We start from the raw sequence: 26,085 nt of genomic DNA, 5'->3' as shown, positions 1-26,085 counted from the left end.
ATCAGTAGATTCAAAAACGTAGAAATAATACAAACCATCTTTTCAGACCATAATGCCACAAAATTAGAAATTAATAATAGGATGATAAAGGAAACAAGTGCACCTTATTCTTTAAAGAAACATCATTGTTCTTAAGGACTTCAGTAAGTTCCCTTACAGCCCACTTTCTCAAGGCAACATGTTTCCTGATCTCTTGATTGTGGATTCAAGTAAGATGAAATTTGTATATAACTTCAGTCATTTTTCCATCCAACGTAATGCTGCTTCTTGGTCCAGTAGTGAGGATTTTTGTCTTCTTGATGTGGAGATGCAATCCATATCGAAGTCCATGATCTGCAGCAAGCATTGTAAGTCCTTCTTGTTTTCAGTAATCAAGGTTATATCATCTACATACTTATCTGATGAGTCTTCCTCCAATCCTAGTGCCATAGTTTTCTTCATAAAGTCTATCTTCTCACATTATTTGCCTAATCTATAAATTGACTAGGTCTGGAGAAAGGATACAACCCTGATGCACACCTTTCTTGATTTTGAAGCCATGCAGTGTTCCTTTGCTCTCTTTGGATAACAACTTCTTGGTCTAGAAATAAGTTTCACATGAGTACAACTAAGTGTTCTAGGATTCTCATTCTTCTCAATGTTAGCCATAACTTCTTATTATCCACACAGTAAAATGCTTTTGAATAGTCACAAATATACATTCTTCTGGAGTTTCTGCTTTCAGCCAAGATCCATCTAACATTACCAAGGATATCCATGGTGCCACCGCCTCTTCTAAATCCTGCTTAAACTTATGGCAATTTTCTGTTACTGTACTGTTCTAGTCATTTTTGGACTATTTATTCAATTCACTAATTTCCACATTCTATTAAATCTCCTTTCATGGGAAAGGAAACAAATATGGATCTCTTCAAGTCAATTGACCAGTTAGAAAATCTGAAAAAGAGCAAGGCCCTCAACTACATCACTTGACACCTTGGCTGTAACAGTGGGCTCAGACTTAGCAATCATTGTGAGGATAGCCCAGGACCAGGCATAGCAACACTTTTTTTCTTCATTTCTCCATTTGCTTTATTTAGGTTTGTTTACAAGAAAACATTTGGATATGTTTTGCTCTTGTCTACATAATGCTGCAAATCACAACATAGAGTGACTCCAACTGGCAATTTCCAAAATCTCTGAAGCTAGTTGCCTCTGTCCAAGCTCTCCCCTGTGTCCTCCTGGATGCTGGCAGGAGAGAGCATAGGCTGTCTAACTGAGGGCTTTCAGTGGTGACTGCTGCAGAAGCAACATCCTTTCTTTTATCAGTGTCCTGGGAAAAAGTTGTTCCAATAAACAGAACCAACTGATATGACTGAACATTAATGGGGTTGGAACTGCCTTCTCTCTCCTGGTAGAATTGTGCTAGAATACTTGAAACATGCGGTGAAAATAATGTTTGCAACCAGTTTCAAACTCTGGTGGCCCACTGGTAAGAAGTTGCTCAGCAATCCCAAATGCACGTGGTTCAGATCCACCATTTGTGCAATGGGAGGATGGACGGTCTCCTCCCATGTGATTTACTGCCTCTGAAAACCCACTGGAGGATCAGCTGTAGGTCGGTTCCAACTTAACAGCACACAACAGTAGGTAGTTAAGCCTACTCTAGTGTTCTAGTCACTAGGGTTGTGCTACTAACCCAAATTCCACTCCTATCTGGCTGTTACACATTCAGAAACCCAAATAGAGGGTCAGCTGTGATCTGCACTACAATAATGAAGGCACACAGTTTGAGGCCACCAGCTGCTTGGTGGGAGACAAATGGACATCTCCCATGTCATTAACTGCCTCGCAGAACTCACCGGAGGGTCACCTATGGGTCAGTTCTGACTTGACAGTACACAACAACATAGAAATATACAACTTTGTAAATTGTAGTGAGCTTTGCTTTCCCCCCCCCATTAGGCTTGATATGATCCATTATGTTTAGTTTCCCCTTCTCAAAAAGCTCACTATTAAAACATTTTAATTACCTGTAAACTGACATACCTATAAATTTTAGGTAGATTTTTTGTTTGTTTTGAGAATTCATTAGCAAGCCCTCAAGGCACATGAATGATGCTATTTAGAAGAAAAGATAATATAGTCTCTCCCCTCAAGTTTGATAGAAACAACTTCCTTTGGGGCAGGATATCTCCCTTCTTGTTCCTCAAGCATGTGACCAAGCATTACAGTTCAGTGGCTCATGCACAGTGTGATCAGAGCCCAATTTGGAGTTAGACTTATCTGGATCTTAAGGTATTTAAACTTTACCTTGATTTTTCATTCTCCCTAAATATTTAAAGAAGAGCTCCTTCAGAAAAGGCTCATCTGACAATACAGAATTTTATGTCTGTTTAAATCCTTCTTACTTGAGTTTTACTTGTATTAGTTGTCTTACTCATTGATAACTTTTGTATATGAACTGATTCATAACTGACCCTCCATTGGATTTCCAATACTGTAAATCACACCAGAGGCAATTACTCATCTTTCTCCCTTGGATCCACTGGTGTATTCAAACTGTCAGAGAAGTGTGGCTTTGGGGGTTAGCACTACCCTTACCTAATAGCTACACTACCAGAGCTCCCTCTTATTCAGTGCTGCTGTAACAAACACACAAATGGATGACTTTGACAAATAAATTTATTTTCCCCCGTTTGGGAACAGAAATCTCAATTCAGGATGCCAGCTCTATAAGGAAGCGTCCTTTCTCTGGTGACTGTGGAGGAAGGTCCTTGTTTTTTCAGTTTCTATTTCCTTAGAGATCGTATGAGTCTTATCTCTCTCATCTCATCACTCCTCTGCTCACTTATTTAACTTCTTTTGTTTCTCCAAAGAAATTAACTCAAGGTACATCATACATTAATCCTGCTCCATTAATATAACAAAGACAGCACATCTCCCAAAGGATTTATAAAAGTCAGATCTTAAAGGACAGATGTTAGGATTTACAATACATATTTCCTCTGGAACATAATTAAATCGGTATATCTTATATTTTGTTTTCAAAATAGAAGTGATCAGTAACCTTTATCAATGTTGTTATGTGCTGTTAATTCGAAACTAACTCGTAGATGACCCTCCAGTGAGTGTTCAGAGGCTATAAATCCATGGGAGTTGACTGCCCATCTTTCTCACTTGTAACTGGTGGATTCAAACCATCTGCCTTTTGGTTGGCAGCACAACTCCTTACCAGTAAGCCACCAGAGCTCCTTTAATCTATATGAACATAAATACAATTACATTTTTCTTTAAGCTTATTATAAGATATCCTACAGTCCTTAAGATGGGAATTTTTTCCTGCTCCCTCCTCTGCTGCTACTTTAAAAAGACAGACTTTTGAACATTTCTTCATGTGCTTGTTGGCTATCTGAATGTCTTCTTTAGCAAAGTGTCTGTTCATATCCTGTGCCCATTTTTCAATTGGATCATTTACATTTATCTTGTTATGTTGCTCAAGTATTTTATAAATTCTACATATAAGTCCCCTATCTGACATGTCATTACCAAATACTTTTTCCCAGTCTGTTGCTTCCCTTTTTACCCTGTTGGAGAAGTTACAAGGTCCCATTCATCTACTTTCTTCTCCTGGTTGTAGATTTTTCAGGATACTTGGAAAATTGTTTATGTTGTGCATTAGGACTACTAGAGTTCTTCCAAGCTTTTCTTTAATGAAGTTTATAGTCCTTGGTTTTAGTCACGATCCACCTTGAGGTGATTTTTGTATATGGAGTGAGGTGTGGATCTTGCTTGAGTCTTCTGCAGATAGTTTTCCAATTTTGCAAACACCATTTGCTAAAATGGCTGTAGTTTCCCCACTTAACTGATTTCATCTCCTTGCCAAAAATCAGTTGACCATAAGTAGATGGGCTGATTTCCGGGTTCTCAATTCTATTCCATTGATCTATGTGTCTGTCATTGTACCAGTACCACGAAGAAGAAATGTTCAAAATCCCTAGCTCTAAGAGAGATGCAAATCAAGACAACTATGAGATATCATCTCACCCCAGTAAGACTAGCAAAATTTAACAGAACAGCAAGCAACAAATGCTGGCGAGGTTGTTGAGAGACTAGAACTCTTATTCATTGTTGGTGGAAGTGTAAAATGGTGCAACCACTGTGGAAAGCGGTGTGGCGCTTTCTCAAAAAGTTGCAAATAGAGATACCATTTGACCCAGTAATTCCACTACTGGGAATATACCCTAAAGAGGCCATAACCACCATCCAAGCAGATATACCACACCCATGTTTGTCATAGCTTTGTTCACAATAGCAGGGAGTTGGAAGCAATCTAAGTGCCCATCAACAAATGAATGGATAGAGAAGCTGTGGTACATTCACACAATGGAATACTACACTGCATTGAAAAACAAGGCACTCATGTAATATTATTCAAAATGAGTGACCCTGGAGGACATTATACCTAGTGAAATATCTCAGTCACAAAAAGACAAACACTGCTTAGTGTTACTGCTGTAGAATGGGACTGACATCAGGGTTGGAGTAAGAATGAGAAAAACTGGATAAATTATGTATACTGCATTGAAATAGATGAGGGAGAGAACAGTTTAAAAGCAACATATTATAGGGTATTATGATTGTCATAAGAGTCCAGAATGAAGGTTGCAGAGTGGAGTATACTCGGGGTGGGGACAGGGCGGTGTGGGGGAGGGGGGTTGTATACGAAGGAATTCTTCTTTTACTTTTCAAAGAGAAGAGTGAACTGGGGGTAGGGGGGTGGGTGGGCAGGGAGAAAAGTACAACAATGAAGGAATGGAAATCCAAAATCTCTGTAAATGTTTATTAAAATTCATAATAATAAAAAAAGAAATAAATGGTGGTTGTTGCTAAATTAAGCCCTGGTCTGTTTTCACCAAAGCACATATTTTAAATAAAACGTATTACCTATAAAAATGACAACAACTGTCTTCAGGAAACAGTTAATAAAAAGTTGGCATACAAAAAGAAAAGACAGACTTTTTAAAAATTTATTCTAAAACTATAGGTGACATTTTTGTTATGTGCCATTGAGTCAACTGTAATTCACAGCGACCCTAAGCACAATAGCTCTGAATTCTGCTCTATCCTGAGCCAACCTGACTATATCTGCTAGCCTAATTTAAACAGAAATAGCATCCACTTCCTAAATCACATGCCTCCAGAAACTCTATGAACTTTGATAAATGTTGATAGTTGTAGAGGGGCTCCAGGCCTTTTGTTCATAGGGTCGCTATGAGTCATCATTCTCGACTTGAAGGCAATCAACAACAACACAACAACAATATTGTGCATACAGAGCTCTGGTGGTAAAAATCTGCACCATGATCCCAAAGACTCACAGTTTGAATCCACCAGCTGCTCTGCATGAGGATGGCAGTCTCCTCCCAGGTGATTAACTGTCTCTGAAAACTCCCTAGAGAGTCAGCTGTGGGTCAGTTCCAGCTTGACAGCACACAACAACAAAACTGTGCATTGGGTTTAGAAGGCCTATTGTTTTAGAAGTGGATGGCCAGTCCTTCTCCCTAATTTCTATTTCTGCCTTAATTTCTATGTTAACTTTAGATATTTGCCAATTTATTGCCTTCCATGAGGTCAGTGACTTAATTATATTAACCATGTAGTACAAATATCACCAATATCTATTGCCAAATTTTTCATCACTGTAAGTAATAGCTCAACACTTCCAAAACATTGATATTCCCTAAAACCAACTGAAAGTGGGTTACCTGCACATATCAAACTGCTATAATCTTTAAATCTGGAATACTGTGAAATACTGAATTCTCTCTATCCTAGTACAAGCTGAAGGCAGAGCCATCTTTGGGGAGTAAGTTGTTTGGCATAGATGACATTCTATATAATTTCCCTGAGATTCAAGAGGTTCTCTAAAGAGAAATATGGGAATGTTTAGCTGACAATATAAATTTCTGAAGGAATGTTACTGTTTTGAGATCACATGTAAAAGATTAATTACCTTAAGATTGAATGAGCTGTTTGCTATGTCAGGGAGATGTTGGTTTTGGCTTTAATTACCTTTTTAATTTTAAAACGTTTAAATACCATTTATTGTTCTTCGTTACCTGGCTTTGAGATGAAGAGTTGTGCTGCCAACCCAAAGGCACACAGTTCAAATCGACCAGCTGTTTTTCTGGAGAAAGATGACTCATCTTCTGTATAATATACTGCCTCTGAATACCCACTGGGGGTTTGGCTATGAGTTGGTTCTGGTTCCATGGTGCATAAGAGCAACAAGCCAAAAATTACTTTATTTCAGATGTTTATTTACCTAATCCTCTAAGGGCTTTCATAGTGCTTAAGCGAAAGATACATTGTCAGCTTTTGATGAGTCTTCTCTGTCTTGGTCCTTAATAAAATATGAGAAAGAAATTTAATTTGTGACACTCCTCAGAGACTACAGGGTCATGTCTGAATCATCTTGTATATTATCTCTGAAGTACCATGTTTCTTTGTGCTGTTTTGTATTTTAATGTTCTTGCAGTTATGAAATTTTGATAGAATGCATGCCTTTATGTGCTGTTGTTCATTTTGAGGTAAAATAGAATTTATCTATATGCTAAAAGTGAGACAATTTTCTCATTTTAAAAATGGACATGTAAAGAAACTAGCAGTGTTTCTTTTCTTCATAAAGATAATTTAATTAATGAATTCCCTCATGCCATGACCTTAGTAGATAGACCACATTTTTCTAAGGCAAAACTCAAAGCTGGATTGTGTCGTGGATCATATTTTGGGGAGCCTGGTACATGAACATGTAGTGCTGTGGACAGAAAAAATATTGTTAAAATATGTGGGAAAAAATGTTTTCTTTGTTTCTAAGAAAAACAGATACACTTGTTGAAAAATAACTTTTGGCTTTTTTTCATCTGTAAGTGTAAGTAGTGAATCCAAGACAAGCTTTTATTTATAAATTTTAATTTGTGTTTACAAAGTTGATTATGGAAATATTAATATCCTATTGATACTGATAGTGCTTTAACGAATCAAAACAGGTGGAATAGAGACTTGCTTTTTACCAAAACTTACCCAGGGAGCATAGAAAGAGAAACAAAACTCTCTTTCCAAGATATTTAAAAAAAACAAAACAGTATTGGAAAAGGCGGAGAAAGATTTGAGAGTTTAGAGACTCTCAACTCAGTGAACAATGATTAAAAATAAGCACTGACTGAAATCTCGTAACTCTGGACAACATCTGAGATACTGAAGAGTCAGGGTGCATCCAGACACAGGAGAGAGGGGTACTGGCACAGAAGAAGCTCAGAGAATTGAGCTGCCAGTGTTAAAAGTGCTTGTTCATCACAGCCATTTTGCATTGGGACACAAAAGGGAGTTAATCTGAGGAAGCAGTGGTTTGTATTTTCAAGACAGTGCAAATTGGCTATGGGTGTTCTGCAGACATCCAGTCAGGCTTCCAAAGTCTCAGCAACACTGTTCCTTCACCTCCTCTTAAGACAAACAGACACTAGGAAAAAACAGACAAGGCAGCCGAATGAGATGAATATTTCAGGCTGAGGACAGCATGACACAGTGAGAAGTGGACCATAGCAATTTAACATAACTGAGTCTCTCCAGGGACTATGAGGAAAGACATAGAGAAGTACCCACAGCAAAGTTCCATCGCTTTTGTCAGTGACCAGCTAAACCAATTCTCCTGCTCATGCATATAGAATTTCAGAGAACAAGTATTCAGAACTCCAGAATTAGCACTGAATCAGAGAGGCTATTCCTTAGAAAGGATCATCATGCTTAGAAAGATGGACAGTTAGCCCCAGAGAAGAAGATGATCAACAAGATGGACTGAATGATTACATAAATATGCTTATGTATGTCAGAGATGATGAGGATGGCACAGGATAATAAGATGGGTTCAGATCAGTTGTTCATGCCGTTCCTATGAGACCCACTGGGCTCAAGAGCATCTAACAACAGCAACAAAACCTAAAGTTAAGCCTGCCCTCTAGTGGTTCTCATGAGATGATACCAGGCCCATTGAGTCCTGAGTTTTTGTGGAAGTGGACTGCCACATCTTCCTTCCACAGTTTAGTGGGTACAGTCCCTGGCTTTTCAACTGGAAGCTAGAAACTTGCCCCATACCCTGTCAGGGTATCCTGCAAGAACAAGGTTTTCTCACAAAAGCTGGAACATACAATTTAAAGTAAAAATAAATACATTTTTAAAAGTTTGAATTTCAACAAAAATTAGTAACACTCCCAAAATCATGAGTGAGGAAGACAAAAGAAAAAGATAAAGAAAAGGAAATGTATCTTGTGGAGGCCAAAATAATGCAAAGAATAATTAATTTTCAGTGTAGTGCTAAATACATTTTAAAAAAGCAGAAGTACAAAGAAGATACACTTGTGGACATCAGGATAAATGTAGGACCAAAATGACAGGCTCAACATGAAAAGTGAAAACATCCACAAATTCACAGAGGACTGCTGAAACTGAAGAATAAAACAACTAAATTAGAAAAAGCAAGAGAAAGATTAAACACAAGCTTTGAACATACAGAACACAGAATAACTAGAAGACAAGATTATTGAACTTACCAAGTTTAAAAAGAAAAGAACAAAGAAAAGTGAACAAATCCAAGTGAAAATCTAGAATTTAGTTGATAAATCTAAAATTAAAATTCTTGAAATCCCAGATCACCAAAACAATAAATGCATAGAAATAATTTTGGGGGATAATTTCCCAGATACAAAATTAAAACCAAGTCTGCACATACAGGGTGTTACATGACCTCTATTGGAATAGATACAAGAATATCAACTTTGTACCATATTCTAATAAAATTCTTGAAAACCAAAGGCAACCAGAGAATTCTCTGAAAACGGGGAGGGGAATACAAGATACAACGTACTAAGGGACTTTCATAAAAATCAGTGTGAATATCTCCCTAGAAACCCTGAAGGCTAGAAGACACTGTATAAGATTCTGAAGCTAAACAAACATCTGAAAACCAAGGATTCTTTATCTAGTAAGTTATCATTAAAAAATGAGGGTGAAATGAAGATATTTCCAAATAGAAACTCTGGGGATTGCTGCCACCAAACCAGCTCTTCAAACACCATTCAAGAGAGTGTTGCACGTGTAAGAACCAGAGCTCTAAATACTCCTACCTTGTGGAGAGTAAGATATCTGCACGCAGTGCAACAACACGGGCAACTATAAGAACCAAGTATATTAAACTTTCAGGGGATAAATCCAATAACTAAATCCCCAAACAATTCAAGATCAAGTACAAAGTAAATTTATTGAACATGTGCTGTTGTTAATGTAGTAAAAGAAATGAGGGCTGAAAGGGCATTCTCAGAAGTAGCTTTTATGTTAAGGTTGTATGTCAACTACCTTAAAGTTCTAAGTTGTGTAATGTAGCATATGTGAAAACAGTTAAGAAATAACCAAGAAGGGAGTTAGCAAATAGGTTCATCATGAGAAAGCAGATAGGTTTTCAGAAGTTGTAAATAGCATGAGAAGATATTGCTCATAGAGCAGCTAGTGGATTCAAATTGCCAGAGAGATACCAACTTTGGTTAGCAGTGCAACTTCCTACAGACTAGGCCACCAGAGCTCTCTTATACATGCATGTGTGTATGTGTAATATGTATGTATGTATGTATGTGTATATATCTTTTGTGCCATACACACACACACACATCATCATCATCATCATCATCCTCCTTTGGCTGCCTAGAAGAAACACACCTTAGACATTGGATACAGTCTGAAAAATAAAACAATGGAGAACAATATTCCATGAAACAAGTAAACAGAAAAGAGCAGAGATATCCATACTGGTATTAGTTAAATGAGACTTTAAATAAAAAATTAAGAGATGATGAAATAATTATAAATCTACCAAAATATTGACTATGCATACCATCAGGTGAAATTTATGTGTATAATCTACGTTTATGTCTCTTAAAAAACGTATTTGCAATGAATAAGTCATTGATTGTGCAAAATTCAATCATTCTATCTCCAGCTTCATTTCTGTCACCAAGTCCATGTTTTCCAACTACTGATTCTTCTTCCCTGTTCCCAACTTTTGCATTCCAGTCGCCCATTATTATCAATGCATCTTGATTGCATGTGCAATCTATCTCTGCCTGTAAGAGTTGGTAGAAATCATTTATTTCTTCTTCTTTGGCTCTGGTTGTTGGTGCATATATTTGGATGATAGTAGTGTTCAGTGGACTTCCTTGTAAGCATATGGATATAATCCTATCACTCACAATGTTGTACTTCAAGATGGACCTAGAAATTTCTTTTTTGACTATGAAAGTAACTCCGTTTTTCCTCACCTTTTCATCTTGGAAGGGACTGGAGAGCATTATGTATGCTCAGTCCCACAAGGACAAATTCTGTATAAGTCCATTATTGTAGAATGAGTGTATGTTAGACTTTATCAGTGGCTCCTTGGAAGAAAGATGAACAAACTCCTGCTGAGATTTACAGCGTCAGAAATCCAGTGAACGCTTGCTATGAATTGGAACCACTTTAGATGGCAGGCAATGAGAAAGAGATGACACCGCAGTGGTAATGCTGAGTAAGCAAAAACAGTGTATAAAAGGTGTTCTGTTGGCAGTAACTTAAAAATCAGCAGACTAAGTAAGCCGAAACTTTTACTCGGAGAAAAAACAACCCCAAAATGTAGTAAATCCAGAAGTCTTTATCACCTCGTCTTTTGCTTAAAATAAAAATACTTGACAGTAATAATCTTGCCAGCATTAAATTTATCCAGTGTTGAGTCTTGATTTTAGATCACAGGATAACTCAGTCAGCTGTCAGCCTTAAGTGCTTTTCATCCTGAAGGAGAGTGACACCACCGTGTTAAGTCAGTCAGTGGGTGTTCTCAAGCACAGCAATGAATTAAGTGGAGCTAAAACAAAAAGTGATTGATGTAAAAGAGGGTTATACCTGGGGTCTGATTGTATTTTGGGATCTCCCTATTTTGGAAGTTTTTCATCCCTGTCAATGGACATAGGAAACCAGTCTCTTGATATTGTATGAGTGTAAATAAGGGGGGGAAAGCAATAACACCTTAGGGTCCTTAGCATCCTCCTTGGTGGGCTAGTGGTAAGAAGCTGCACTGCAATCCCAAAAGCATGTGGTTTGAATTCACCAGCTGCTCCACTAGAGAAGGATGGCAATCTCCTCCCTTGCAGTTAACTGCCTCTGAAAACTTGCTGGAGGGTCAGTTATGGGTTGGTTCCAACTCAGCGGCACACAACACCAACTATCTATCTATCTATCTATCTATCTATCTATCTATCTATCTCTCCATCAGGTGTTTAATATAAAATACTTTTAAATATTTTGGTTTTGTTCACTTTTTAATTCTTCCTAGTTTGTTGATTTAATCTTATCAAATAAAGACCCAGCAAGGAGAGATTACCTTTAAATTCTTATAATAGTTTCTATTTGGTGCAGAGCAGCAGGAGGGGATGATGTCTTTTTCAGTCATAAAGCTAAATTCCCCACCAATGCCCTAAGTGGACCTTCTGTGCTCCCCTCAGTGGATCCCAAGAAACTTCCCTAATATGACAGCTGCTTTCTTCCAGGTACAGGCAAGTATAGCTGGAAGTTTTTGTGACCTTCCAGCATTCAGCTCCTTGACTCCACAATTCCACCTATTTTTCTCAACTCTCAGCACTTTTTGTTGGCACGGCTCCTCTTCCTGTCTCTAAGATGTGTGTGCTCACATTGGCACCGTGATTAATAAGGAGATTGAAACCAAGAGATGACTCATTGTTGAGGCCAGTTTTATGCAGAACATCCTTCTTTCCAGTGATGAAAGAGGAGTATTAGCTGAAAAAGCAATTCACTGAAATGAAGACAGATTTCTAGGCCAGGGTTTTACCCCTGAGCTCTCAAAACCACACTCACTGTCTCACTTCTCCTCAGCATGAGGACGTATCAAATTGACCTCCACCTTGGTATCAACAAATAACTTAAATTTGAAGAAACAAAGGTAGAAAATTTTTTGTAGAGGGAATTTGTCTTTAGAACTTCCTTATTTTTTTTTCCATGACTTGAAGAGACCTTGAAAGACTTCCATGGAATATCATATTGATTATTGTCGGGTGCCTTATTGCATCCTGTAAGGTCACCAAGGAAGGATAGAATCCAGTGCAGGCCAAGAGAGACAGTTTATTGAGGAGAAACTGCTGAGCTGGTTCTCAAGCAAAAGACCAGCCCCCACTAGAGGTTAGAGGTGGATTTTATATTTTCTTACAAGGAACTTGGGGAAGAGGATGCTTACACCTGCTTCCTTTAAGATAGGAAAGTGGGCTAGGGTCTCAAAAAAGGAGGGTAGGGTAGTTTCAAAGAGAGAAGCAGCATAGCTGCTGCTTCCCGTGATTGGAGTCTCTCAGTAGCCATTCTGGGAGAGGAAGTAAAGGGCTCTGCAGTCCTAATAAGTCCTATTTGCCAAACTGATTTTTTAGTAAGTGCAGTAAAAATGTATTTACTGCTCTGAGATGTTGAGTTGTTCAACACTAAAGAAAGAGAAATGGCCAATGTTTTTAAACTAAATAGTCATTTTACCTTCCTTTTAGAGAACACACTGATATTTTTAAATATATTTTAAAGTTTGTTTTATTAATTTAGGGGTAGTGTAGTAAAATATTTTTTTTCTTTTGAATTAACTATATTTTGATAATATTTTAACTATTCATAGCCTAATGAATTAACTATAAAACCAGAGTTTGAACTTTTGAAAGTTATAGCTAATCCCTCAGAGGGTAGTTAACTACTGGAATATTATGAACTTTAATGTTCTACCAGAATCACTGTCTTTGGTGATAAATATTACAGATTTTTAAAATGCACATTACATTCATTATGCTGAATCTTTAACAAGTTTTTTGTTTTTTTCTTTTCAATAAGGAAATGTTTAAAACTGTTCTATTGAAGGATTTTTTAACTTTTTTTCCCCAGGCTTTTATCCTTAAGTTACAAATGCTTAAACCTAAAGTAGTTTGTTTTTATTATGATTCCTACAACAATTTTGAGATCAGGATAACCAGTTAACTTACAGTGAAAATGTGTCCATTTGAATTTTTCAAACAACGTAATAGTGTGATCATGGCAAAATGAACTTCCTGAACTTCCTTTACTAGAGAGCAGCGTGGCTTATTGTTCCTGGACTATGATGATGAAGAATAGAAGGGAGAAAAACGCTGCATTTTAATTCTGCAACATTTAAGACTCTCCAGATGTTGGGATTCAGCAGTAGCACATGTTGTCTGATTGTCATTTGTTCAGTTTGGTCTGAACATAGGTTAATGAGCATTACCAGTGCCTATCACTACTTATCTTTCCTAAGGCAAGGACCTCTCTCTCTGCAGCCTCCTCTCCCTCTATCCTTCTGCCTCTCCCTCCCTCTCTCCCTCCCTTCCTCTTTCTTTTCTCTCCCTCCCTCCCTCCCTCCCTTCCTCCCTCCCTCCTTTTCTGTCCCCCAAAAAGTGTAAGCCCAGTCATTAATATATAGACTTCATGAACACACTGAATTTTCTTCATTTTCTTTTTAGGCTCCCAGGTGTATTGATGGAATAGGTCAGTAATTTGCCTTGGTTTTCCCTAAAACTATAAGTGAAATGAGAGGGAAAGACCAAGACAGCTTTTGTGGCTTTAGTAAAAGTAAGATGACTCATCTTGTTAAAGATATGCAGGGATCTTAATTTTACAGAGTAACATATGTTGGTACCAACTGTTTATATGTTGACTGTGTAGTGGTAAGCTCTGAGGAAAATGTTGGAACAGCATATTTACTTTTGTACATAGAATGATCCTGGAAGTAGACACCAAGTGGACAATAAGATCATACCATTATTTAAATTACTGTAAGCATTACTCTATTGGCAGGAATTGATGTTGAACCTAGAAAGCTTTAAAAAGCAGACCAGCTTCATTTTTATGACTCTAAAATTTGAAAAAATGCTTTTGTAACACAATTCTCTATACAGCAAAACTTACAAAAGAGAAAACAAACAAATAAAGTCCAAAACCCTGTTAAACTTAGGAAAAATGAGGAAATCTCATCGAGTCCTGGCTTTTAGAAGTTTTACCATATCCTCTTAAGATTTATTATGAGTTCACTCATTTTAAATATTATTTAGTCAAAGAAACAATAAGTACATGTGATAAAGCTAACTCTAAGTGGCACTTCAGTTACAATTTGAAAGAATATTCAGCTGGGATGATGGAATGAAGAATTTAGGCAGTAGTTTCAATAAAAACTAAGTTGTCAGGTTTACTTCTATAATTCCCAAGAAAGGTCTTCATATTAATGCACAAGACTTTTGAAAACCAATACACAAGGATTGCAAGAAATAGACAGGAAAGAATAATGTATAAACACAAATGAAAAATTAACTTCCAAAGGCTCTTGATAACCAGTGATTTTCCACTCCTGTGAGAATTTGATTTCTTTCCAGAAGGATCTCAGTAGTGGCCATCTGCCAGGGAAGAACAGTATTCAACCTCTGTGCCAACTGCCCTCTCCTGACTCTCTCATAGCAGTAGTGACCTCTCAGATTTTTGCAGTCTCCACTTCCTATAGAACCGTCACTGCCCGGAATCTCACAGAACTTGATGAATTAGTATCTGGCAATGTAGATGCAACAGGTTGTCCTGTGCTTGTCAGCAGGTGCTGGTCCTTGAGTAGGTGATCATGGCTTTGGTACCATGGCCACGAATCCCTTCTACTATTTAGAGTTTGCATTGCTGTGTGCGCTATGGAGTTCTCAATGGCTGATTTTTAGCAGTAGGGTTCCAAGCCTTTATGTTTATTATGAAGACATTCAGGAAATGAAATGAAAGAAAATGATTGTGTTAAACATCTTTAACTTTCATGATAATAAAAAGGGCCATTTACATGCAGTTTTCTGTATTCTTTCCATATGCCAACAACACAGCAAATCTTTTAAAAAGTTCAGAAGCCTGGGTTTCATCCCTGGAGATTCTGTTTTAAGGGGTTTGGCACATAGTTGCAGCATTAAGATTTTTACAAACTCTGCAAATGATTCTTTTTTTTTTCCTTTTTTTTTATTATTAATTTCAATGAAAATTTACAGAGACTTTGGATTTCCATTTATTCATTGTTGCACTTTTCTCCCCTCCCAACCCTTCTCCCTAGTACACTACCCTCTTGTAAAAGTAAAAGAAAAATTCTTTCATGGTTTTACAACCCTCCCCCCAGGTCCACTCCACTGTACAGCCTTCTCTCTGGACTCCTGTCATCACAAAAATCCCTAATGCAAATGATTCTTAAGTCATACTCAATGATGGTAACTACTGATAGAAATTCTCAACTAATTAATATAGAGAAGCTGGACTCTATGAAGAGGAATGTGGTAACAGGATAGGAGGGAGACTCATTAGTAAACTATGTTATGCAGATAATACAACCTTACTTGCTGAAAGTAAGAAAGACTTGAAGCACTTGTTGCAGATGATCAAGAAATGCAGCCTTCGGTGTGGATTACATTTCAATGTCAAGAAGACAAAGATTCTTACTATTGGACCAAAAGGCCCATCATGAAGAATGGGGAAGAGATTGAAACTGTCAACAACTTCATCTTACTTGGCTCCACAATTAACATCTTTGGTACCAGGAGTCAGGAAATAAGGAGACTCATTGTGCTGGGAAAATCTGCAGTTAGGGACCTCTTTAAATTACTGAAGAGTAATGATGTCAGTTTGAGGACTAAGATGGGTCTGATTCAGGCCATGATATTTCCAATTACTTGCTATGCATTTGAGAGCTGGACAGTGAATAAGGATAACAGAAGAATTGACTCCTTTGAACTTTGATATTGGAGAAGAGCACTGAACATCCCATGGACTGCCAAACAAACAAACAAATATGTCTTGGAGAAGGTGTAGCTAGAGTGCTCTTTGGAGGCAAGAATAATGAGACTTCATTGCACGTACCTTGGGCATGTTGCTAAGAAGGGCTATTCGTTGGAGGACATGATAATTGGAAGAGTGGCAGGTTGGAGAAGGAGAAGTAAACCCTTGACCAAGTAGAATGATACAGAGACTGCCACAATGGGCTCTTGTATGTCAGGAAGTGTGAAGATGGCACAGGATGGGACAGGGTTCTAGTTTGTTGTTTATAAGGTCTCTATGAGTCATACTTAATGACACCTAACAACAACTGAGAGAAAAGTTGTACCAGTTATGATATATGAACAAAGCTGACTTATTTTGGTAATTAAATATTCCCACTCAGTTTTTAAACTATTACTCTTTACAATTTTTTAATATAAGGTGGTGGTGTTGTTGTTATGTGCCGTTGAGTCGCATGCGACTCATAGCGACCCTATGTACAACAGCCCTAAACTCTGCTCTGTCCTGTGCCAATCACACTGTCTCTGACACACCCATCCCAATTACCCCAGTCACTGAATCAATCCACTTCATAGAGGGCCTTCCCCTCCTGCGCTGGCCCTCCATCCTACCAAGCATGATGTCCCTCTCCAAGGACAAGTCCCTCCTTACAAACATGTCCAAAGTATGTTGGGCGAAGCCTCAGAAACCTTGCCTCCAAGGAGCCGCCTGGTTTAACCATTTCCAGGATTTTGTTTTCCTAGCAGTCCATGGTACCGTCAGTACTCTTCTCCAGCACCACAGCTCAAAGGCATCAATTCTCCTTCTGTCCTCCCTATTCATTGTCCAACTCTCTGATGCATAACAAGTGATAGCAAAGACCATAGCCTGTATCAGACACACCTTAGTCTCTAAAGAGACCATTGCTCTTCAGTTCTTTGGAGAGGTCCCTAACAGAAGACTTTCCCATCGCAAAACATCATTTAATTTCCTGGCTACTGGTGCCTAGAGTGTTGACTGTGGAGCCAAGCAAACTAAAGCTGTGAACAATTTCAATCTCTTCACCATCCATCCTGTTGCTGCCAATTGGTCCAGTGGTGAGAATCTTTGTCTTCTTGACATTGAGCCTCAATCCATATTGGAGGCTGCAGTCCTTGCCCCTCTGCAGCAAGCACTTCAGGACCTCCTCAGTTTCAACAAGCAGGGTTGTGTCATCTGCATAACTCAGATTGTTGGTGAATCTTCCGCCACTCCTGACGCCACACTTCTCCTCATAGAGCCCAGCCTCTCGGATAATCTGTTCTGCATACAGGTTGAAAAGGTATGGAGACAGAATACATCCCTGGTGTACGCCCTCCCCAATTTTGAACCATGCAGTGTTTCCTTGCTCTGTTCTGACGATTACCTCTGGGTCCAAGTATAGGTTTCTCATTAGCATGATCAAGTGTTCTGGGATTCCCATTCTTCTCAGAGTCAGCCACAGTTTGTTATGATCCACACAGTCAAACGCCTTTGCATACTCAATGAAATACTGATATACATTCCTCTGGTATTCCTTCTTTCAGCTAAGATCCATCTAACGCTAGCTATAGTATCCCTAGTACCATGCTCCCTTCTAAACCCAGACTGGACTTCTGGCGGTTCTCTTCTGATGTGCTGTTTTTCCCTTTAAATTGGAAAACAATGATTCATATATTGTTAAAGACCACAGTTATAAGGACCTCTTTTGGCGTAATGTATTATGTGTTGAACTGCTAACTAAAATAACAGTTGAAACCCACCATCCACTTAATGAGAGAAGGAAATAGCAGTCAGCTTCTGTAATGATTACAGCCTTGAAACTTCTACTGTTTTATAGCATCTTTATAAGTTGGAATTGACTTGATAATAATTGGGTTATTAGGTAATGAGCTAAAAGATAGGTAAGATATCAATGCTAATTAAGATTCCTAATTGAGACAACTAATGCACAATGAAGCAATTATTCATCTCTAAGTTTATAGGATTAAACTGGATCATATCTTCTGGTCTCTCTCTCTGATTTATGAGCAGTATAATTTCCTTTCTGAAGATAAAGATTTTTAATAGAGATAGATGGAAGGCAATACTCAATTTCTCTGAAAAAATCATAATTAAATAGTATTAATTCATCATTAATACCTTGTCTCTCTCCATGATCATAATATTAGGCTGTGGCCAGTTTGTTCTCTCTTTTTTTCCCTCCTGTCATATTTTTTGCAGCACCTTGTTCAGTGGACCAGAGAATCAATTGATTATATAGCAAACTATAATATTTAAAAAAAATAAATCTAGGAAAATGATCTTTTTCTTGAAATTAATAAAAAGATATATAATGATTAGGTTAAATGTTTTTGTAAGCCATAAATTGTCATTTTTAAATGTACAATGCTTTGTTTATATAAGGAATATATCTATATAATGAACAATTATAGATTGAACAAAAATGTTATCAGTATTCTAACTAAAACATAACCTGTTATCCATATTCACAACTAGGCTTACTTCTCTCTAGTTCTTTTTTTCCTGTGGTGACTTTTAAAAAAAAATAAAATTGGGATCATATTATATATTTAATTTCTAGATTGCTTTTTTACCATTGTATCTTAATATTTTGGATAAAGAATTTGAATATAGTTGTAATCTTATTCTGTAACCTGAATGCCATTCCTCAATATTAGATATCCAAGATATTGATCATCTCATTTTTTAAGGTGCACAGTTGCTGTTGTAACTAATGATCTTCATCTAAAAAGAAAGACTTTTGCCAAATACACATTCTTAATGATGGAAAATAGGCTACCACATAAGAATTTGAGATGCTTCAGTGAGCACCCTATCTCTCTGTGTCCAAAAAAAGGGCTATGCTATGCAAAGTTTATTTTAAAAGACAATTTTCATTTACATTATTTGAAACATCCACAAGTATCCGTTGCCTTTGACACTTCATATACCCTGCTGTCCAGGTTCCAATTACTGTGATCTTTCTCTGGTTCCTTCCATTATGTACATGGAACCTTCTGAGATTGTGAATATGCTGAGGTAATTTGTTCCTTTCAGTCCAGGTACACTGCACTTGATGGCAATGCTAGTCTCATCTTGAAAGATTATAAAATATTTTTTTCTTGGTGAAAAAAATACTTATTTCATTCAGCTAAGCTAATTTACTATTTGACCCAAAGAGTTTCTGGCCAATCATTAATCTACTTTTTGACCATTTATTTCTCATGGTAGAAATGTGGTTTTACTTAGGTATTCTGCTTTATTACTTTAAATTTATGGACTTTTTTTAACCCCAAGTTAATGGCACATTACTTATGTTTGTTGACTTTGCTTTTGAAAATTTGATCCATTGAAGATGCTTTATTAATTGAATATTATAGAGCTTTTTTCCTTGAAAAACGTATATATTTAGCACATATTATGTTTTTAAATTTTATTACAACGAAATAATTCCTCAGGGCTCTCTTTTCTCCTTGTTTTCAGGGTGCCGGTTGCACAGCTCTGGTGGTAGCCGTAGTGGCAAGGAAGCTAGAACTTACCAAAGCAGAAAAACATGTGCACAATTTCATGATGGATACTCAGCTGACTAAAAGAGTAAGTTACCACCCGTGCATCATCAAGATTTTTTTTTAATTTTTTGCAATATCATTTTTATTTTGAAACCTGAAGTGGAAATGGTGTCTTTCATAAAGTGATGCATTCCTAGTAACAACTTCATATATTGTAACTGTAGGTCAGGTCAGGAAATAATTGCACAACTGTGCTATTTTCTCAAGGAGAAAATAAAACAAATAAATCTAAATTAATAGACTACTTAACATTTACGTTTTCAGTACACCAAAGATACCATTATTGGATTGAGTAGGAAGGAACTCAATGTCATTGGAGAAGAGGAATTCTAGGAGATGATTCAACGAATATTTTACTGAACTTCTATGAGCATCCACTTTTCTAGACACTGAGGTTGTAAAGATGAATAATTAAGAGTCATAGAGAGTGACAGAGACGTGTCAAAAGGTATTTCATCTGGATGAGATATCAAGTTCTAATGATTACGAGTTGGGAAAAAGCAGTCTGCAGAATTTTCTGCAGAACATTCACTTGGTTCCTGGCACCACTCTGAGCACAGGATATGTGTAAACTTATTTTGCCCTCAACTTTGTGAAGGAGGCATTTTTATTATACGCTTTTTATAAATATGGAAATCAAGAAGTTAGGTCACTTGCTTGCTCGAAGTCATGAAGCAAGAAAGCCATGAAAGATAAAATACCATCTTTTATTAGACTGAAAATGTAGCCTCTCTTAATAGTCAAAATACCACAGCCTAAAAGCGGTTTTTATAGCAGCATCCTCTTGCTGCATTAACCATTCAATAAAAGTGAAGCCCAAGCAGGATGTCATTGAAATAACAAAATGCATTGTTATTTGATAAATTTTACTATTAAAAAGCCAAGAGAGATTTTAAGTACAGTTCTAATTTTCACCTTTTAGATTTGAACACTCTTGATTGTAATCTAGTTTGGAAGATAACTTCCTATCATCATTCATGTCAATAAAAATATTCTTTTATGCTCTATTTATGAAAGGAAAAGTTTTATGCTGATCTTTCCTAAGTCTACACTATGAAAAAGTATTGTTCTTTGCATTGCCAGTTCATTTATCCTGACTAGCTAGCAAAGCCATCCAATTGAAGATGTCACACTCGGGTCAGGAATTACCATTTTGGAGGATTTCCTATTCTTAGCATGTTCCTCCCACTGTAGAATTCATTCTCGAGTCTTTTGAATATTTCTCTATGGGAAAATAGAGGGAAAGAGATAAATGAAATGTTAGGACTGCATTTCTTTTGACATTCAAGGATCTGCTAAGACATGAAAAGCAGTACGTGCTGAATTATTAGCCTGAGTTTAATCCAGATGTTGTAGCAGAAGCTTTGTGTTTCATTGTGTGCTTTTCAGGTCGTTTGGAACACTTTCCACAGCACAGGTGGCGTCTGAATCACCCGTTTTCTCATATCAGAAGAACACTTCCATAGAGTTCCTTGTATAATCAAAATAACTTCATCAGTAAGGTTATACATCTTCTCAAGAAGAAAATAAATGCCATACTTAAAATATTATTTTAATTTTAAGGCGGAAAAATACCTTAAAATACCAGATAGCCCATATGTCTCCAAGTGAATCTTCTTAACAAGTAAAAAAAAAAATATGATAGAACCACAAATAAGCAAGGCAAGTTAGCATGTTTGGGAAAATTCCAGAATGTTCCATGAACAGTCTTTAATTTTTATCATGTTTTAGCTTCTTTTATATTGTTGTTGTTATGTGCCATCGAGATGTTGTTGCTTGTGACTCATAATGACCCTATGTACAACAGCCCTAAACCCTGCTCTATCCTGTGCTAATCTCTCTGTCTTTCATACACCTAACCCCGTTAGCCCAGTCACAGAATCAGTCTATCTCATCGAGGGGCTTCCTCTCCTGTGATGACCTTATACCCTCCCAAGGCGTGACATCCCTCTACCATCCCATGCATGTCCTTGCAGCATGTCCAGAGTATGTCAGATGAAGCTTCAGAATCTTTGCTTCCAAAGAGCAGCCTGGTTTCACCCTCTCCAGGAAGAACCTGTTTGTTCTCCTAGGAGTCCATGGTATATGCAGTACTCTTCTCCAACACCACAGTTCAAAGGCATCAGTCCTTCTATCTTCTCTAATCATTATCTAGCTCTCTGATAACATCACAAGTGATTGCAAAGACCTTGACCTGTATCAGGAACACCTTAGTCTCCAGACTGACATTGTTGCTCTTCAGTACTCTGGAGATGTCTCTGACAGTAGGCTTTCCCAATGCAGTTCATCTTTTGATTTCCTGGCTGCTGATGTCAAGAGTGTTGATTGTGGAATCAAGCAAACTAAAACTGTTAACAATCTCAATCTCTTCACCATCTATCATGATACTACTGCCAACTGGTCCAATGGTGAGAATCTTTGTTTTCTTGATATTGAGCTTCAGTCTATATTGAAGGCTGCAGTCATCCTTGACCTTCTGCAGCAAGTGCTTCAGGTCCTTCTTAGTTTCAGCAAGCAGGGTTGTATCATCTTCATAAAGCAGATTGTTGATGGGCTTCCATCTATCCTGATGCCACATTTTTCCTCATAGAACCCAGACTCCTATATAACCTATAAAGCCTCTAACTATATAGATTGTAAGAAGGAAATACTTTTAAATTTTCTTTTTAAATATCTTAATTAATTGAATCATTTTTGAGAGTTAAGAAAACACAAAGTCTAAGTTATAAAATCTAAAGTATCACATTGCTATCTATCACCTATGATGAAGAAGTTTGTGTTATCCAGTTTCATCAGAAAAAGAATACATGTTGGTTTTATAGTTGAGAATTTTTCAATCTCAAAACCTTAAACTCTCTTTGCTGCTAGAAAAATTCAGTCTTTTGGTTAGCAGTCCATTGAGCTAAGCACTACACTGCCAGAGTTTTTGGATCAGGTAATTCTTTATTGTGAGGTTACTTTGAGCATTGTAGAAGGTTTAGCCTTCCTGATCTCTACACTAGATGGCAGAACTCAGCCCAATCTGTGACCAACAGAAATGTCTCCAGACATTACCAGATATACCCTCAGATTCCCCCTCAGTTGAGAACCAGTTTTAATTTGTTGTTCTTGTTGATTTTGGCATATTGTTTGTTGTTGTTGTTGTTGTTGTTATATACCATTGAGTCACCTGCAACTTTTGTTGTTGTTGTTATGTGCCGTCGAGTCGTTTGCAACTCATAGCGACCCTATGTACAACAGCCTTAAACCCTGCTCTATCCTGTGCCAGTCGCATTGCCTCTGACACACCCGTCCCGATTACCCCGGTCACTGAATCAATCCACTTCATAGAGGGTCTTCCCCTCCTGTGCTGTCCCTCTACTCTACCCTCATGATGTCCCTCTCCAAGGACCCGTCCCTCCTGGCAACATGTCCAAAGTATGTCAGACAAAGCCCCAGAATCCTTGCCTCCAAGGAATAGCCTGGTTTAACCCTCTCTAGGATGAATCTGTTTGTTTTCTTGGCAGTCCATGGTACATTCAGTACTCTTCTCCAGCACCACAGCTCAAAGGCGTCAATTCTCTTTCTGTCCTCCCTAGTCATTGTCCAGCTCTCTGATGCATAACAAGTGATTGCAAAGACCATGGCCTGTATCAGGCGCACCTTCTCCAAAGAGACACCATTGCTCTTGAGTGCTTTAGAGAGGTCCCTAACAGCAGACTTTCCCATCGCAATATATTTTTTTATTTCCTGGCTGCTGGTGCCAAGAGCGTTGACTGTGGAGCCGAGCAAACAGAAGCTGTGAACAATCTCAATCTCTTCGCCATCCATCCTGATGCTACCAATTGGTCCAGTGGCGAGAATCTTTGTCTTCTTGACATTGAGCCTCAGTCCATACTGAAGGCTGCAGTCCTTGACCCTTCGCAGCAAGTGCATGAGGTCCTCCTCAGTTTCAGCGAGCAAGGTTGTGTCATCTGCATAACGCAGATTGTTGATAGATCTTCCACCAATCCTAACGCCATGCATCTCCTCATAGAGCCCAGCCTCTCGGATAATCTGCTCTGCATACAGGTTGAAAAGGTATGGAGATAGGACACATCCCTGGCGCACACCCTTCCCAATTTTGAACCATTCAGTGTTGCAACTCTTAGTGACCCTATATATACAACAATTCATTGACTCCAGCATACCTACCCCTATTGCCCGAGTTACTGTGTATCAATTCATCTTATCCAGGGTCTTCATCTCCTGCACTTTCCCTCCACTGTTCCCTAGGTGCTCCTGATCAAGGCCATCCATGGTCTTTGCAATAATTTTCTGTGTATCAGAGAGCTGCACTATCACTAAGGATGATAGAAGAAGAAATGATGCCTTTGAGTTGTGCTGGAGATGAGTATTGAAGTTACCATCGTGCGTGACACCTTAGAAGAGAAAATAAACTACTAAATCCATTACCATCAAGTTGATTCCAAGTAATAGTGACCCTAAAGGACAGAATAGAACTATCGCATAGGTTTTCAAAACAATTGTTGTTGTTCTTGTTAAGTGCCATTGAGTTTAGCATGACTCATAGTGACTCCCTGAACAAAAAAACCTAAATTTTGTTCTTTAAGTATCATTGTCTTTCTAAATTCATTGATTTTCCAGAGGCGTGTTATTTAGGAAGTGGATGCCACTTCTGTTCCAAGCCTGTCTTAATCTGGGAGATCCACCAAACATTGTCCACCATGGGTGACCATTATGACATTTGACTCATCAGTGGCACCATGTATAATATCACACCAACCCCAAGTTACATCAGTACACCAAATTCACAGACCATTGTTGTACTATTCAGAAGAATGTTCGCCCCAAACACAATTAACTCCAGGTCCCCATGGCCCAATGAAATTTAGTTTTCCCATTTTTTTTTTAATTTTTATACTAGTTTGCATAGCATAGAGATCAGTTGACCTAATGGACAGAAAGTGATGCTACCAAACCAAAGGTGGGTGACTGTAATCCATGGCCCTCAGGCCTGTCTTTGTTTTTGTTAAACATTCTTCTAGGTCGTATAAACCTGGTCTGTCCATTTGCTGTACAGAGGTAACTCATGATTGCTGTGAAGCTGAACACTGTGACACTGATGTGTCAAATGCAACAATGGTTACCCATGGTGGACAGTGTTTGGTGGAGCTCCCTAATTAAAACAAGTTTGGAAGCAAGAGTGGCATCCACTTCCGAAATAGCTTGCTTCTAGAAACCCTGTGAACCTGGGGAAATGGCAAAAGTAATATAAGTGTTCAGGTCTTTCGTTCATAGGGTCGCCATGAGTCGCCTATGACTCCACTCAATTTCACTTAACAGCAACAACACTGGTTTGAATACAAAGTTCATAAAGTATCCAAGCGACTTTTAAATACAAAGGCCAGACCATCCGGTCCTGCTTGACTCTAAACAAGTGGCTTCCAGCCTACACCTCATTGTTTGTTAAATCCAGCAGATCCAGTCAGCTCACACACTTTTGTGAATGAAATAAAAGCAACCAAATAGTCCACACCTGACCCTCAAGCAAAACAAGAAAACCCACCTAGAAAAATTGTTTTTATCAGATTTCAAGTTTAGTAAATTTATTCCAATTTCCTCTTCCTTGGACAAATAAACAAACAAATACACATATATTGTTGTTATTGCTGTTATGTGCTGTTGAATGGAGTATGACCCATAATGATCCTATGAACAACAGATCTGAACCCTATTCTATCCTGTGCAATCCTCACAATTTCTGACACAATAGAGTCTTTGTGAAAGTCACTGTGTCAATCCACATGGCTGAAGGTTGTCTTCTCTTTTGCCAACTCTCCACCTTTCCAAGCATGATGTTCAAGAAACAGCCTCTTAGCAACATGCCCAAAGTATGTGAGGCAAAACTTTATCGTCTTTGCCTCCAAGGAACATTCTGGGTGAACTTTCTCCAAGACATATTTGTTCTTTTGGCCATCCATGAAATATTCAGTATTCTTCTCTAACATCGCACCTCAAAGCATCAATTCTTCTTCTGCCATCCTTTGTTATTTTCGACCTCTCAGATGCATAGCAAGATAGCAAGTGATTGTAAAGACACTGGCCTAATTCACAAGCACCTTAGTCCTTACATTGGCATCATTGCTTCTCAGTAATTTGGAGACTTCCAGACAGCAGGTTTTCCCAGAACAATACTACTCCTGATTTCCTGACTGTTAATTCCAAGGCTGTTAGATTGTGGATCCAAACAAGATTAAATCATTGACAACTTCAGTCTTTTCTCCATATATCATTAAGTCCAGTAATGAGGAAATTTATCTTGTTAGTGTTGAAATACAATTCATACTGAAGGCTAGACTCTGATTTTCGGTAGATATTCCCTACCTAGACAGAATCTTAAATGATTGAAATGAAAGATTGCAATAAGAATGATCAGTTCAAGAGTACTATATATTGTTGTTGTTGTTATGTGCCGTGGAGTCGTTTTCTACTCATAGCGACCCTATGCACAACAGCCCTAAACCCTGCTCTATCCTGGGCCATCCGCACTGCCTCTGTCACACCCATCCCGATTACCCCAGTCACCGAGTCAATCCATCTCATAGAGGGTCTTCCCCTCCTGCGCCGTCGCTCC

The 26,085-nt window shown here is 38.0% G+C and overlaps 1 protein-coding gene across 2 annotated transcripts in view; it reads left to right on the top strand.

Annotated features, from left to right (window-relative positions):
• The window catches only part of LOC102871340 (small conductance calcium-activated potassium channel protein 2-like), a 258,815-nt gene that overhangs the window by 214,601 nt on the left and 18,129 nt on the right, over nucleotides 1–26,085 (top strand). For both annotated transcript variants that reach the window (XM_006886678.1, XM_006886679.1), the window contains one exon: nucleotides 19,384–19,494. In XM_006886678.1, coding sequence (XP_006886740.1) covers nucleotides 19,384–19,494 — 111 coding nt within the window. The remainder of the gene's footprint in view (nucleotides 1–19,383; nucleotides 19,495–26,085) is intronic.

The sequence above is a fragment of the Elephantulus edwardii genome, unplaced genomic scaffold (genome assembly GCF_000299155.1).
Source record: "Elephantulus edwardii isolate Elephantulus edwardi_28Jun2011 unplaced genomic scaffold, EleEdw1.0 scaffold00050, whole genome shotgun sequence".
In the NCBI taxonomy this organism is placed as follows: Eukaryota; Metazoa; Chordata; class Mammalia; order Macroscelidea; family Macroscelididae; genus Elephantulus; species Elephantulus edwardii.
The sequence above is the reverse complement of the archived record's forward strand: the minus strand, read 5'-3'. Positions and strand labels throughout refer to the sequence as shown.